The sequence below is a fragment of the Lutjanus erythropterus genome, chromosome 19 (genome assembly GCF_056507025.1).
Source record: "Lutjanus erythropterus isolate fLutEry1 chromosome 19, fLutEry1.hap2, whole genome shotgun sequence".
In the NCBI taxonomy this organism is placed as follows: domain Eukaryota; kingdom Metazoa; phylum Chordata; class Actinopteri; order Lutjaniformes; family Lutjanidae; genus Lutjanus; species Lutjanus erythropterus.
This window is the reverse complement of record NC_139335.1, coordinates 2,864,448-2,880,254: the sequence shown is the minus strand read 5'-3', so window position 1 is coordinate 2,880,254 and position 15,807 is coordinate 2,864,448. Positions and strand designations below refer to the sequence as shown.

The 15,807-nt window shown below is 39.8% G+C and overlaps 1 protein-coding gene across 1 annotated transcript; it reads left to right on the top strand.

Moving 5' to 3' along the window:
* The first annotated feature begins 4,437 nt into the window (after positions 1–4,437).
* Positions 4,438–14,632, top strand: paqr4a (progestin and adipoQ receptor family member IVa). The gene is made up of 3 exons (XM_084744234.1): positions 4,438–5,491; positions 11,770–11,988; positions 13,744–14,632. The coding sequence occupies exons 1-3, from the start codon at positions 5,206–5,208 to the stop codon at positions 14,175–14,177; spliced, it is 939 nt and encodes a 312-aa protein (XP_084600360.1). The 5' UTR covers positions 4,438–5,205; the 3' UTR covers positions 14,178–14,632.
* The last annotated feature ends 1,175 nt before the right edge of the window (positions 14,633–15,807 follow it).

The window sequence follows — 15,807 nt, the reverse complement described above, 5'->3', positions numbered from 1 at the left end:
TTTAACTTTTTAAAAAGCTGCTTTCTAAATTATTTTATCTAATTTAATCTTCCAATTTTTGGATTTTATTTTATCTCTTATTCTTAATTTTAAGCTCAATAGGCCACCAAAGGTTATGTATTTATAAATTATGTTTGAGAATATTACAAAACAAGCCATCAAGCGTAGACTCACCTTTGTCTTGTGTGTTCATGCCGCAGGGATGAATCTGACTGTATAATTATCAGTAATTTTCTTTATTTAAAGACAAAGGAGAGGATGTGTTCAGAGGAGGAGGTGACAGTGGTCACAGAAGCAACAGAGGGGAAAAAACAAGTGGTTTAACACTTTGACCAACTAGGAGTAAACAAACTGTTCTTTTGAAGCAGCAGGTCACAGCAGCAATAGGTGTGAAGAGACTGTGGCACTCAAACCATCCAAAAAATGACTTCTGTAGTTGTATATGATGTGCTGAGATAAAACTTTAGTGAGCCACTTTGAGAAAATCAGGGCGTTTCAGTATCAAATAATCAAAAATAAGGTCAATTTTGGTGTTAGTGGTCATCTGTAGGTTAACACACAATCAACTGCACAATGAAATGTGAAGGACAAGAAGAAAAAGACAAAGCTCAGCAGTGAGAACATGATGACAAATAACAGCAATAGCCAAACAGAGATAAAATAAGGTAAGACAGACAAGACAGCTCTATATGAAAAACATGGATTTCATCATCTGCAATATACTAACAGAATGCTAACAGTATATGAGTATATTAAGATGAGGAGCCATATTTGACCATTTTAACATTTATGTTTACCAACATACAAACACAAATTCCAAAAAAGTGGGGGTCTCGTGTAAAACACAAATAAAAACAGAAGGCAATGATTTGCAAATCATTTTTGGCTTTTATATTATTAAAGATGAGGTATTTAATGTTTAAACTGATAAACCTCTTTGTTTTTTGTAAATATGCACTCATTCTGAATGTGATGCCTGCAACGCATTTCCAAAAAGTTGGTTAAGGGGCAACAAAAGACCGGGAAAGTTGTGGAATGCTAAAAAAACAAAAACAAAACAGGGGTTTCATCATCTACTATATCATTCAAAACTTCAAGGAAATCTTCAGAAATCTCTGAAAAAAGTGAATCTCTGTGACCTCTGACCTCTCAGGAGGCACTGCATTAAAAACCAAAATGATTAAAAGATAAAAAAACAAGGCCTGCATGCGTTCAAGAACACTTTTGAAAACTGCTGTCGGTGCATCTCCAAATGCAAGTTAAGACTCTACCCTGCAAAGAGAAAGACATATATCAACAACATCCAGAAACACTGCAGACTTCTCTGGACCCAAGCTCATCTGAGATGGACTGACGCAAAGAGGAAAAGTCTGCTGTGGTCTGACGAGTCCACATTTCAGATTGTTTTCACAAATCATGGATGTCATGTCCTCCGGGCTAAAGAGGAAAAGGACCATCCAGATTATTACCAGCACTAACTTCAAAAGACAGCAGCTGTGGTGGTATGGGGGAATTTGGAGCGACATATGACGCCATCCAGGCAATGTCTTCTTTTGATTCAGCAAAACGATGCAAAGACACATTGCGCACGTGTTCCAACACTCTTTGTAGTAAAAGAGTTCAGGTATTAGACTGACCTGCCTGTCGGATATCAAGCAAGAATGAGGAAGAATTTCACTTTCAAAACTTCAACAATTAGTGTCCTCAGTTACCAAACAGAAATTAATATTAAAATTACCTGAGAAGAAAGGTAACAAAAGAATGCAACAATTCATTCAGTAAAAACATTTTTATCAGCACAAAGGAGATGTTTAAAGAGCTCTATGCTGCAGAAGTGAGAGTCATTCTTCTTAACCACATCTGATTAATTTGTAAAAAGGGGTTCTTGCTTGTCACACTCTCACAGAGGTGCTTGTTGGCAGCTACGTGTCACAAGGTTGGAGCAGCAGAGAGGGGTGAGAAGTGGAGGTGGTGTGACTGATGTAGCTCCTCAGTCGTTCTCTCCCCCCTTCAGAGCATTTCAGCACATCATATGGTGCCTTCAGGTGCTCCTCTGACACTCCAAACTCCAAGTGCATCTGTTACTTTTGTGCAGTAATAATAGCGAGATCGATCTTATGGAAATGGCAGCATTTTGTTGTTGTATGAAATTATAAGTCATGTAATATGAAGATTTCAGCACCGTCATGTTAGCTGGTGACTCATTTATAGACCCGAACGTTTCAGTGTAGCAGATGGGTTTTATTCCAAAATGAATCACAAAGGTCTTATAATATAATTTAGTTTCTCATGCATACCAAATTCAATGTATGAACCCATAAAAACATTTTTAAAGGGCTGACCTCAAACTTTATAAGTAATTTTAACCTTGCCACAAACAAAAAGACACAAATTGTTGCAGTAATGCACATATTTGTTTTTAACTGCAAAGTAATAATTGTGCTGCTTCTGTTTATCCAGTGAGCTCAGGTGGTAAATCCAATATTTCCGCCTGTATTGAAGGCAGCTGCAGCTCAGTCAGCACAGGGCATTCACACTGCCAAGTGCAGCCAAGCAGCATGAAACTAGTCCCAGTCAACCAGAATAAGACCAGAAGTTAAAAGAGTTCACCTTCAAAATAAAGTGGGATTTTATTTTAAAATAAAAGTTTATTGAAAGTTTTATAGCTGGATTATGAAGTGGGACCAGTGAGCTGCTGGTTTCTCTGTGTGTTTGTTGGTTTAGGCAATCTGGTTAATTGAAAATGTGTTTGAGAATATGATGCAACAATTGAAATGGACCCTGCAATCTTGTGGAACCGTCAGAGGAACCCTACATCAATTATCTTAAATTAAGATAAAGTAACACAACTGTGGTAAGATAAGATATTGTCACAGCGCTGTGTGACATGAAAGATTGTGGTCGTCCTGTAGAGATGAGGAAATGTCTAACAACTCAAATGTGGGTTCCTGTGTTGATCATAAAGTTCTGTTGCAGGAGTTGAAAACTGATGTTCTTTATTTTTAGTATATTGTTTTTTGGTTTTTTTTTATTTGAAGTTAATAGAAGTTTAATAAAAAAAAGTTTTTTGCACGGAAAACAGATGACAGAAATGTCCTTCAAAGAGTTACTGTTTACTTTTATACTTTGAGTTTTTACTTGAATAAAAAAGCTGAATCAGTACTTCTACTCGAGTAAAGGATGTGAGCTGCATGTTAGCTCCTCTCCAGTGTGACCTTGGCAAAAACAACAACAACATGGAAATGACAAAACAGTCATTTTTTGACATTTAAATTTTTATTTAGCATTGTTGTAAGTCTATGAAAAAGTTAAACTCAAAATTTCTGTTTCATACTGCAATAGCCCAACTCAAACTCTTAAGTTTTGAAAAGGTTTTACCAACTACTAATCTTTTGTTTTATTCAGGTTAACTTGATTTTTTGAGTTTTAGAACATCCCCCATAAAGTACTTAAAAATGCAAGTGATTAAAGTGAAAGGGAATGATGGATAAAGTTTTGAAATACATTTTTTTTTAGTTTCATAAACTCAAAGAGTCACATTTACCTAAACATCATAGGTCTGCAAAACTTTTTAAAGTTTATTTCAAAACATAAGAGTTTGAGTTACATTTGCCAATTGTAAAAATATGTACCCTATATATCAAATTAAAAAGAAAAAAGATTAAATATTTTTTCAACCAAAAGGTGCATCATAGCGTATGTCTATGCCTCAAACTGGCTATGAATCCATCCATCATCTGTAACCACTTATCTTGATGGGTTGCGGTGGGGCTGGAGTCTGTCCCAGCTGACATTGGGTGAGAGGTGGGGTACATCCTGGATATGTCACCAGTTCATCGCAGGGCTGACATATAGAGACAGACAACCACTCATGCTCACATTCACGGGCAATTTAGAGTTATTAGTTACCCTTTTATGCTGCGTGTCTTTGGACTGTGGGAGGAAGCCAGAGTACTTGGAGAGAACCCACGTGGACACGAGGAGAACATGCAAGCTCTGCACAGAGATGTCCTGTCCCCAGCCACAAACTCCCCAGCCCCTGAGCCAGCAGGGGGATTTGATCTTCTTCCTGTGAGGTGACAGTGCTAACCACAGGACCACTGCACTGTTCCTGGCTGTGGATGCCAAATTTAAAAAGTCTTCAGGGAAACTAGAGAATTTAATAGTTGCAGTTTTGAAAAGATTTCTTTGCATTTTTTTTTATCGTAAAGGTTGCAGACCCCTGCCTTAGACAATACTAGTTAAACTGACTTTTTCAGAGTAGTTATGCTGTACTTTAACTTCTTTTCATTGCGGGACAGCTAGTAGTTTGGTAAATCTCAGTTTTAAAGTAGTCACCCAAACTCTGTTTATTTCATTGTGGTCTGTTATCAGATGGTGAGTTTTATTTTGAAAGCAGTGACCGGAAGTTCCATCCACTTTATGTTACGTGGTTTAACACTGGAGAGGCGATGCAGGGCACTTGAGGCCGCCAGGGAAGACTCCGCATTTCAAGGAATACAGCTAGCCAGAAATAATGGTGGATAATATTAGGATAAAAGATATGTTGAAGAAAGTGAATTTAAGCTTTCCGGACTGGACCGTGTGTGTTTGGAGTCAGCCGGCTCAGATATCAGCTCCCTCGCTCCCAGTTACAGGACATCGGTAGCCGACTGCCCGGCTTGCTAGCCCGCAGTCCTTCCTCAAATCTCCGCTCCAGAATCACGCATCTCATCTGTTTTTTAATAGCATTACGAAAGCTAGCCAGCATCGGACGGAGCCGACCCGAGCATATGACGCCCGTTTGCTTTGATTAAAGTGGCGGTATGACCTGCTAGTCCTCTGTCGCCAGTCTGACCGCTAGGATCAAGCTAGCATCATCTGGAGTTGGATGCACGCGCGGCACAGCATCCCAGCCCGGGACGCGTTCAAGCCGCCGCTGCTGCGCTGGAATGCTAACTAATGAGGAAGTGGCTTTAACATGACGAGGATCATCGTCTCCCTCGAGGCTTTTAGGTGCTACACGGACGTTTTTTAGATGCCAAATGTAATACCCGTCCCGAGCTCGCATCATGTATGTGGCTGGCCGTGTCTGTCTCCAGCCCTGCGGATGACACTCACACAGGTACCGGCGGTTCGGTGCTGCTGCTGCTGCTGAGAGACTGGACGTGAGCTTGCTAGCACCAAGCTAGGAGGCTAACAGCACAATATAAAAACCCTAAACAAATGCCAACACAAATGGTATCCCATAAGGTTTTAGTCGCAATAATCTTATTAAATGTGTATATAGGTGTACAGTCTGTTTTTTACTTATTCGGCGGGGTCCTTTTAACGGTCTTGTTTGCTATGGCATTTTTAAATGGACCCAGGCTGCTGGACTGGGCGAACTCACCTCCACATCTTCAGTTCAACAAATACGTCCTAACGGGATACCGGCCAATCTCTTCAGTGCAAGACTGCATCAGGAGCCTGTTTTACCTGCACAATGAACTTGGAAACATTTACACTCACGGTGAGTACAACAAGCGGCGTGAAGCGCTTAGTCAGCAGCTCAGATTTACTGTAGCCGGTGTGACTTTGAGTATTAACCCACAGCAGCACAGATACTGGACCTGTGACAGCATGCCAACACACACACACATATCACACATCACCTAAACCAGGGCTGCTCCACTTGTTTTACTCACAGGGGTCATTTTTTTAAATCAAAATGACAGGTGATAAACAAACATTAATGTAGCAGAAAAATTAAATAAATGTCAAAACAAGGGCACAACCGATAGTGGACTGTTTGGGATGATCCCGATACCGATATCGGTCATTCCCAAAGACTGGGTTAGGACCCAGAGGTGGGTCACAGGAGATGTTTTTGGGTCCCCAAAGAAATAAAATGTCTATATTGTTTTGAAGGAATATCTAATTACGATTATTTTGACTGATATTGCAATTGCGATATGATTTGCGATATTAGAGGTAATGATAGTTTTTATATCATTATTCTTATTTTGATTGTAAACTTGTTAAAATGACTATGGTGCAATTTAAAGATGTTTTCTTAAGTCTGTAGGACAGGATATCTCTGCCTCACAAAATTTTCAATTCAAATGTTTTTGACACACATTTTGCCTTTAAGAAATAATGCACCTCCTGTGATTTGAAAAAAAAAAAAAATTCAATTAATTGTGCAGCCCTAATTGTTTTACTGATGACAGGACATACAGTAATTCCACCAAAATGCACCTATTTTGTCTCATTTATGAGACTAAAATGTCCAGATGAGAGGAAATGAAAGCAATGGGATGGCCTGTGAACTCAGCCTTAATGCATTTCTCTCTCAACAATGAAGTTTTAACACACATATGTTTTAAGTAGTGTGTTAAGGCCAAGTTTAACATCCAAATCACAGAACTGAAAGAAAAAAATTCTGAGAAACCATTATTACAGTGAGGTACAGTAGTGCTGCAGAGGTGACCTGACCTAACAATCTTTTTCTCTACATGAAAGAAAACATGTTCGTTTGGTTCAGAACTCAGTAAATATCACATCACGATTTTAATCATTTTTCTGTTAGTGAACATAAAAATCGTAATGCAGAATTGATCATTTCCACTAATTATATCACATATCACAAATGCAATTTCAGTCAAAATAATCGCAATATGACTTACCACATTGTATGTATTAAACAATGTGGTAAGTACATATCAGAGTACATGTGTGCCGATTAATCAACGGTGAAAGTAATCATTAGTCGCAGCCTTAAAGTAAATTAACTTGGTGCGAGGATCAACAGATAAATCAGAAATTTTTACTGTATATAATAACTGTGACTCTAATTTAGTTGTAATTGATTTGTTAACATTTTAAAAAAGTTTGTACAACATTAAATAGCTGGAACCTCTTCCATCATGCAAACACTGAGATGTTGAAATGATTCATAAACATAAACCCTAAACTGCTTCTATCAGGGACAGAATGAAGGTCTTTTAGTATGAAATACGTATTTATAGGATCAGAATGATCCTGACTTCTGAGGCCATCACACAAAGTTCAGTCTCATTTATCCCATCATACAAAACTGCCAAATCTGTCCCTCCTTCTGAAAAAAACCCCAGTGTGAATCAATCAGGACTGCACCTTATGGCAAAAAAGTCATATTTTGATTGTTTTGACAGAAACTGATTGCAATATATGATACGATTTGTGGGAATGATCATTTTTCCATCATAATTTAAATTTTTACTGACAAAAAGTTGTGATCTTGTGATATATGTTTGGGTCTGTACCAAACAAACAGTGTTTGTTCTTATTCTGTTTAGACATCAAACAGAATCAGAAATCATTAGTAAGTTAAATGTAGCTGTTGTGTAGTGTTTTTCCATGTATTACAATACCTGTCAATCAGTTTGGAAGTGACTGCATGTTGTTATTGGTGGTGAAACAAAACCCAATACATCAGTAATCAATGATGGACAGTAACTAATTACATTTTCTCAGGTAATGTGCTGCACTTTTACATAACATGTATTTATTTTTGTTACTCTAACTTCTACTTGACTACATTTCAGAGGAAAATACTGTACCTTTAATCCACAAAATATATTAGACAACTGTTACTGGTTTTATGATTAGGATTTTAAATAAAAATTAAAATATGTAGGGCTGCATGATATGGATTTCTTTCAGCTGATACAAGAATGAATAATTACCTGCTTCTCGTTGCTGATACTCATAATTTCACATTTTTGTATAAGTTGATATAACTTGTAGTTTATGCACACCTGAGGGTAAGAAATGTTAATATATAGTGAACAAAGATGAATGATTTAATGATGAATCAAGTTTAACTGACATCACTATTAAAACAAAAACAAAGAACAGTTCTGACCCGACAAAATGTTCATTTAATTTCTCTTTTATTTTAGTAGAGTTCATCAAAAAACTTCACAAATATATGTTTGCCTTTATAGAGCATTTTGCTTGAGAGACCCTCCGTGAGAAATTAGAAATGAAACAAGCCTGCGTTTACATTTTTCCAGGGAGAGTTACAGTGAGTAGTATGTTAGCCAGTTAAAAAAAGAAAAAGGAGATTTTTATTTAGATTATTTTATTTTTTACATTATATTTTGTGGTTATTGCAGAGGAAACACTCCCGCTTTTGTCCACAGGGGTCTCAAAAATCAAGAAAATATGACTTTCTTGTAGTAGCTTTAAAATTTGCCAAAATTTTCCACCTAAATGAACCCGATGATGGCGAGCAGAGAGCGCCACCTTAAAACCACTGTTTGTTCTGCACCATGCACTGGATGCTGTACATGTGCAAAACTGAAGAGTGAATTTTGATTATTAAAAACCTCGAGCCATATTTGACCAGCTACGTACCGCCGCTAACAAACAGTTTGACACAAAGATTTGTCTGCTCAGCTGAACTGCACATAAGGGAAATTGCCAGGAGGAGTGGCTTTTTCATCTGGTCCAAAACATCACGGTTACACAACAATATGCCATTCTTTTAATAGGTTGGCACAAGCCAAAATTAATTGCAGTAATGTGTTAATCTGTGCAGCCAGAGGTGAGACTGACGTGTCAGCTTGTTAGCAATCTGCACGGTGTTAGTCTGTTTTCAGACTGATATGATTAGACCGCCAATAGCATGGCACACAGCAGCATGCCGTGTTTCTTTTGTCCCTCCTCTTAACACCATCAGTGTACATCACGTAGCCGTAGAGAATGAAATGAAGTGAGTTCACTGACTTCAGAGAATCTGACAACTTCCTTATTCCAGAGGTCATTATTTCATGGCACTCAAACTGCCAGCAGTCAGTGAATGAAGCGCAGTGGTGATCATCAGGGAAGTGGCCCTGGAAGTCTTTATTACACTCTTTGACACAACGGTGACGTCAGCTGAGCATGTGACCTCAGATGCACCCTTAATCATCATCGCCTACATAAGGAAGTGATGTTTAATCCAGTGAGCTTTTGTCCAATTTTCCTCATTCAGGAGGAAAGATGCAGAGCTTATAACTCAGGTGGAACATTTAAAGTTTTTTAAAGTTTTGATACAGCACTTTAAAGGTACAGTTTATCCAAAACCAAAAGTACATATTTTTCCTCTATCTTGTAGTGCCGTTTATACATCTAGATTGTTTTGGCGTGAGGTGCTGAGTTTTGCAGATATCAGCTGTAGAGATGTCTGTCTTCTTCCTCATGATAATCCACGGACCTTGTTGTGAGCAGTTTCATGTGGGAACTACTGTCTTTCTGGTAGAAAAGAAAGTAGTTCCTGTAGATTCTAAAGTAGTCCTGTCTCTGCTGTTGTAACATTTCAGCTGAGTTTCAGGAGCTGGTCTGTTTTGCATATCAACTCAAAACATCCTGCCCGCAGCTCAGCTGTCCGACACATCACCGGGTTCATGCCGCGGCCCTTCAGAGGAAGTGTCCTCCACTGTATCCAGCCCAGAGTGCGGCTCAGCACGGCCGGTCGGCTCAGGACGAGTGGGGGGGGGGGAGCGGAGATAACGCACTTAAAATAGATGTGTTACAGTAGATGGCATTGCCTTCATCACCTGGCTGGGACGGAAGCCTTGACATTGGGAAAGGCAGAGTGGGCAAAAAAAAAAGTGTAAGGCAGTGCAATATGTGTGCTGTAGAGTGATAAATGATCGTAACAACTGTGCTGTATGTGGATCAGATTTCAAGGTCTGGATTTTGCTCACATAGCAGTGATCGCCTCTCTCTCTAAGCCAAGAGAGACACTTAAAGGGGTAGTTTGTATGTTTTGATGTTACCTACAGGAGATGGTGGTCAGCACGCCCTCAGTTTGGACTGGTTGGTTTGCACTGCTGTGGACAGGATCAGGAGCAAAACCTGTTTTAGCCAACACCTGAAGAACATCTGAAAAAGCTGTCTGACAGCAACATAAAGCAGTGGCAATAATCTAAAGATAGTGTAAACTGATATTTGTAGGTGGCTAAAATACCGTGTCCACAGCAGTACTTTGTTTAGCTTCCATGTTGGTACTCCTCTCTGCTTCTCCAAACTTGGGGCAGGTCGACCGCCATCTAGTGTACGTAATACACTGACTGTGGAAAAGTACCTTATGCAACCCCAATTCAAATAATCTGAACTGTCCCTTTAAACTGGAGCTGTAGCCATTATCAGTCTGTCCCTTTGCTGCATCAAAATAAGAGCTTAGCCCTGTCTTTCCTTCGAAGGGCAACACTGATACGTTTGTGCCAATCATGTAGGTTTCTGCTCTGCTCCACATTATTCCTGCTGGTGTCTGCACACACTCAGCAGTGTTGGAAGCCTTTCGCGGCGACTCATTCATGAGGAGTTTGAAAAGAAAAAAAACAAAACCCCAAAAGTCCTGAGCTAGATAATCCATCACAATAAACATGACACCTTAATTTGGTTTTGTCAAAGTTCTGGTGTTATTTTATCAAAGCTTGAGCTGATTGTTTTCATACCAGCGCACGCGTTGCCTCAGGCTTTGTTTTCTGTCAATCACTGAACAACCAAGAAGACTTATAACACTAAATTATCCCTCAATATGTTGCTTTACAAATTTTGCTGTCAAAACTATGTAATTAGGGACAGTAGACATTGCAAAAGGATTGCACAAAAAGTAGATTTATCAAATGCATGACACAAGAGCTTATTTTCACTGATACAGCAATTTGTGATATCAGAGGTGATGAAGAAAAACTTGTTTAATACTCACATTGGTGGACAGAGAATATCTTGGTACAGCATGTGCACATGGATACATACCAAACCCTTTAAGATACAAGAGAAACACTAAGTGTGTCTCACGTCATACAGAGTCATGTATCATCAGGACATGAGACAGGGTGGCACAACGTTATTCAAGCAACAACGTTAATGTCACAAAAGCTGCTAGGACTTAGAAATCTGTAGCTCCAGACAGGCTGGAACTTTAAATACAAAACATGAAACATCCTAATCTTAAGGTCACTGAGGCCTCTCAGGTCGACACGTCAGGCTTAATTATATATCAGACGCTTATTAAAGTTATTAAAAGTGTCTTTACTCATTAATTCTCATGAGGGAATGGTCATTTTTACATAATTATTCTCACTTAAATATACATATATTAAAATGATTATGGTGTGATTTTTGCAGGGATCTTTACCAGAGCTGCAACGATTATTTGATTAGTTGTCAACTTGATCATTTTAAAGTTTGAGTCATTTCTGAAGGGAAATTCTCATTTGAGGACGTTGGTCAAACACAAATGGACATTTTTCACTATTATCTGACCAAACTAATCAATTAATTGACAATGAACATTGTCTTTGGTTGCAACCCAAATCTTTACCAAAGAAATATTTTATCTTATCGGCATAATATACAACATTTTACTAAAAAAACTGTTATGAGTAATTTTTTTTAAGAAAAAAAAAGGTCAGATTCTGTAGTTGTAGAGTGAATATTTCCATGTGTCTTTAGTTCTCTCTGACAGTAAACTGAATATCTTGATTTATCGAGAAAATAATTGACGGTTCATCGACTATGAAAATAATTGTGGTGTGATTTTTTTTTTTTGGCAGGAATCTTGCAGAAACTTTTTGACACATTTTGCCTTTAACAAATATTGCACCTCCTGTGATTTGCAGAAAGCCATATTGCAATTTCAGTAAGTCTTCAAGTAATTGATCAACGCTGTTTCAGGTGTGTTCATGTGTTAAGTCTTGACAGGAGCTTCATCTTTGATTGCTGCTCAGGTAAAAACCTGCTCTCTGTTTCTCTGCCCCTTCCTCTCTCCAGGAATCCCTTTGGTTTGCTTCCTGGTGCTTCTGCCTCTCAACATTCCCTGGTCTCAGATCAGCGTCACGTGGTTGGGCGTGGTGCACTTCCTGGCCTGCCTGTCGCCCCAGCTGGGCTCCGTGCTCTATCACCTCTTCATGAACCACGAGGGAGGGGAGCCCGTCTACCACACCCTCCTCAAGCTCGACGTGTGTGGAATCTGCATGATCAACACACTGGGTGAGCCTTCTTATCCGCAGCTCAGCACATTTCTTCACCGTTTATCATTTTACATTCATTGTCGGCCGCCCTTCTGTTATTGCTGCTCTGTTTACTCTCAGGGTGGAATTTTTCTTTATCGATTGTCAATGATTTACCATGGACATGTTTTGCTTGGAGGAGCACCAGTATTGATTTGTCAGAACAAATTTGACTACTGAGTCAATTGGCCAATGCAAGCAATGATCCAAGTTCTGAAATGAATATTGATCTGTCCGTACCGCCTGTATTAGACTATTAAAAATGACAAGTGCAATATTTTGCTTTTATATATGTACCTTTAATGAACAGACTGCACATGCTTTACATATTATTCTAACGGTAATACATTAATGATTAATACTGCGGCATGATATTTGATAAATGTATTTTATGAGAGTGCAATGGATTACAAAATCTGTAGTTCCGCTCATATGATGCCTTTATATCACAGATTGAATCAATTTTAAGATTTGCAAAAAAAAATTCAAATGAATCTAAAACTGGTAAATATAACAATATTAGGCTAATAATAATAAACTACAAATTATATTTAAAAAAGTAGAGAAAACAGTAAAACAGTATACTACACTCTTTAGTCTCTGTCAGTGTCCCGCCCACATTACTATCAGATTGGTTTGCACGCTCATGAGTCATAGCCAATCAACACTGAAGGCTCAAAGACGGACAGACGGTAGCTGCTCCGGTGACTGTGAGACAGGAGAGCTGCGCAGCTTCAGCGGCAGATATTGAGGAAGTTACAATAAACCGCACAATCATGTGATCTGTTCCTCTGATGACTGCATGCCCAGGTTCCCAGTTACACCACTGAAAGTCTCATAGTAAGTCGTAGCCTACGGGATTTTTCATTGGATGGAGGCGAAAGTGACGGCTTTTGGGATCAGTCGTTCCTCCCACAGAGCTTCGCTGCAGAGTGAAAACACAGCTTGCTTCTCTCACCAAAATATGCACTAGTCCAGAACATGGGACCTTCTTCTTCTTTTTCTTCTTCTGACCAATAGGCAGAGTGAATGTTCTCATATGCATTTTAGTTCATTTGGATTTTTCACTGTGTAAAAAGACACAGAAAGGAAAAAAGTGCTCCAAGTTTACAGACTCATGAACTTGGCATGTACAATTAATAAAAATATTATCAAAATATGGCAAAGTGCAATATGCGCAGAATATTCACAGAAGCTGCAGTTTTTTTGATGATGGAAAAATCTGTGAGAAAACAGCATTATAATGAAGTACTGTAGTGCTGCAGAGGTGCTCTCTCCTGCAAATCTTGTTCTCCAGATGTAAGAAAACATGTTTGTTTGGTACAGACCCCAACTAAAGTAACATAATAAAGATTTTTTTTCTGTGAAAATTAAAACTGTGATGCAGAAATGGTCCACTAATCGTGAATCATCACAAAAAACAATCGCAATATCTGTCAAAAATAATCACATTATGATTTTTTTCCACCATACTGTGCAGCTCAGTTATTAACTGTTTCAGTGTGGAGCAAACAAGGTCTTGGTGTGAACGCCCCATTATTTCTCGCTTTCACATGAGAATGAAGCATTGCATGTAACACCACCACACGGCTGCTAACCACACTCTGAGTGTGTCTCAGTAGTTTCAGACAGTTTGACCACTTTGCCATGTGACTTGGACCAGGTGTTGCATTGCTGCTGAGTGGGGCTGCAACACTCCCTCTGCTGACTTTTCTTTGTGTGTTTCCTGTCTTAGGGGCGCTGCCCATCGTCTACAGCACGCTGCTGTGCTACCCGTTCATCCGCACTGTGGCCCTGTTAGTCTACATCCTGCTGTCCAGCCACGCGATCTACTGCGCTGTCACAGCTCGGAGCAGCGTTCGCCGGCTGCGCTCCTTCGCCTGGCAGGCGCTGTTCCGATTCTCCTTCTTCCTGCTGCGCTGGGTGGGCGTGGGCGGCGGCAGCCCCACCTCGCTCCGCCACTTCCTCATGATGGACGCGCTGGCCGTGCTGGGCGGGGTCATCAACATCACACGCATCCCGGAGCGCTTCCGCCCGGGCCTCTTTGACTACTGGTGCAACAGCCACCAGATCATGCATGTACTGGTGGTGATCTCCATCCTTTACCTGCACTGGGGTGTGCTGGACGACCTGCTGTGGATCAACAGCTACAACTGTCCCTCTGACTGACCCCCCCTTCAGCCCCCACCCCCTCACAAGGAACACTGGGATGTATGGTTAAAGGACCTCTGGTGGGGGATGGGGGTGTCTGGACAGGGAAGGGGAAGGAAGGGAAATCGGGGGGACTGATGCTGTGAGGTGAGACGATGTGTCGTCTGTGCATGTGTTCACCTCATGCGCGCCAACTCAGAATGTTCATATCTTCGTCCATCTTGGTACTTTGTGCGAATGCAGACAAAAGTATGTCAAGTAACACGCACAAGCATTTTGACTCTCTCATTTGCCGCAAACATGGACGCACAGGTGTATACACACACACACACACACACACAGCAAAATGGAATATTTTAAATTTAATGACTGATCAGTGCAAAGTCTTAAGTAAAGGCTCTAGAAAAAGGGATACTGCTGAGTTTAAAGCCTTTACTTAATCATAGAAGTTTTACTTGAGCATTAGTTGATGTGGTTAGTTAAGACAGTCCGTGGCTAAATGATATCACATGCTCAAGTCCTCTCAGATGTCACTGTTGCTACCTATGCAGCACATTCATATCACAACTCATGCACATCCCATATACAACACACACTCAGACACCGTCACACCTATATTTTTATACTACATGTACATACTGTAAGTGCTGCACGAAGCACTCATAGAGTTCTCACTTCGTCCAACTGACTGAGTTTTACCGGACCGGTTGTTCTGTCTGTGTTTCCGTGATTTCTGCCACTGCCTCTTTCTTTACGTGTGTGTGTGTGTGTGTCGGTCTGATTTGTCCTCACGGTCACAAGGTGACAAGGAGATGAAGGTGGGTGAGGGGGGTTCATTCCTGAGCACGCTAGCATGTTGGCAATGAGTTTACTTGCTTTAGGTGGCTTGGACCACACGTTAGAATCAATCGTGCAGTGTTATCGGCTTTGTTTGCACCTGAGCTCAGTGCCAGTGACATTCAGGCATTTTTAATTAGAAAAGAAAGTGCACATGTTTACAGTTTGTGTTGTTCAGTGCTGTAACTGTTTGCCAAACTTTTGCTTATGGGAGTCCACAAGCAAAGTTATAGTTATTTATTCTTGTTTATTTATGACAACATATTATTATTTGCTTTTAAGTTATAAACTGAGTGATTTTTTACATTTTATGCATATTTGTTCTGTAGAAAAGCCCTCTAATTCACATTTTAAAGGGTCAGTTCACCCCTGAAATCAAATATACATATTTTACTCCTGGCCTGTAGTGCTTGTTTTGGTGTGAGTTGCAGAATTTTGGAGATATCGGCCATAAAGATGTCTGCCTTCTTTCAAATATAATGGGATTAAATGACACTTGGCTTGTGGTACTCAAAACAGCAAAAAATATACCTTAAGAAAAAAACAAAAACAAAAAAACAGTGTCCCTCTTCAGTAACCATGACCCTTGTGATAATCCACGGACCTTGTTGTGAGCAGTTTCTGTAGATTCTTTCCTTGGATTGTACTGCAGAAAAAACGTAGTTCCTACATGAAACTGCTCACACCAAGGTGTGTGGATTATCTTGAGTAACCGGGTCGTGGTTTGTGGAAAGAAACATTGGTGTTTAGTTTTTCTAATGTGTTTTCTTGGTGCTTTGAGCACCACAAGTCAAGTGTCATTTCATCCCAT

Coding starts and splice junctions, on each gene's coding strand:
- paqr4a (XM_084744234.1), top strand. CDS start 5,206: ATGCCAACACAAATGGTATCCCATAAGGTTTTAGTCGCAATAATCTTA. Junction 5,492..11,769: donor TGGAAACATTTACACTCACG/GTGAGTACAACA, acceptor TCCTCTCTCCAG/GAATCCCTTTGGTTTGCTTC. Junction 11,989..13,743: donor CTGCATGATCAACACACTGG/GTGAGCCTTCTT, acceptor TTCCTGTCTTAG/GGGCGCTGCCCATCGTCTAC.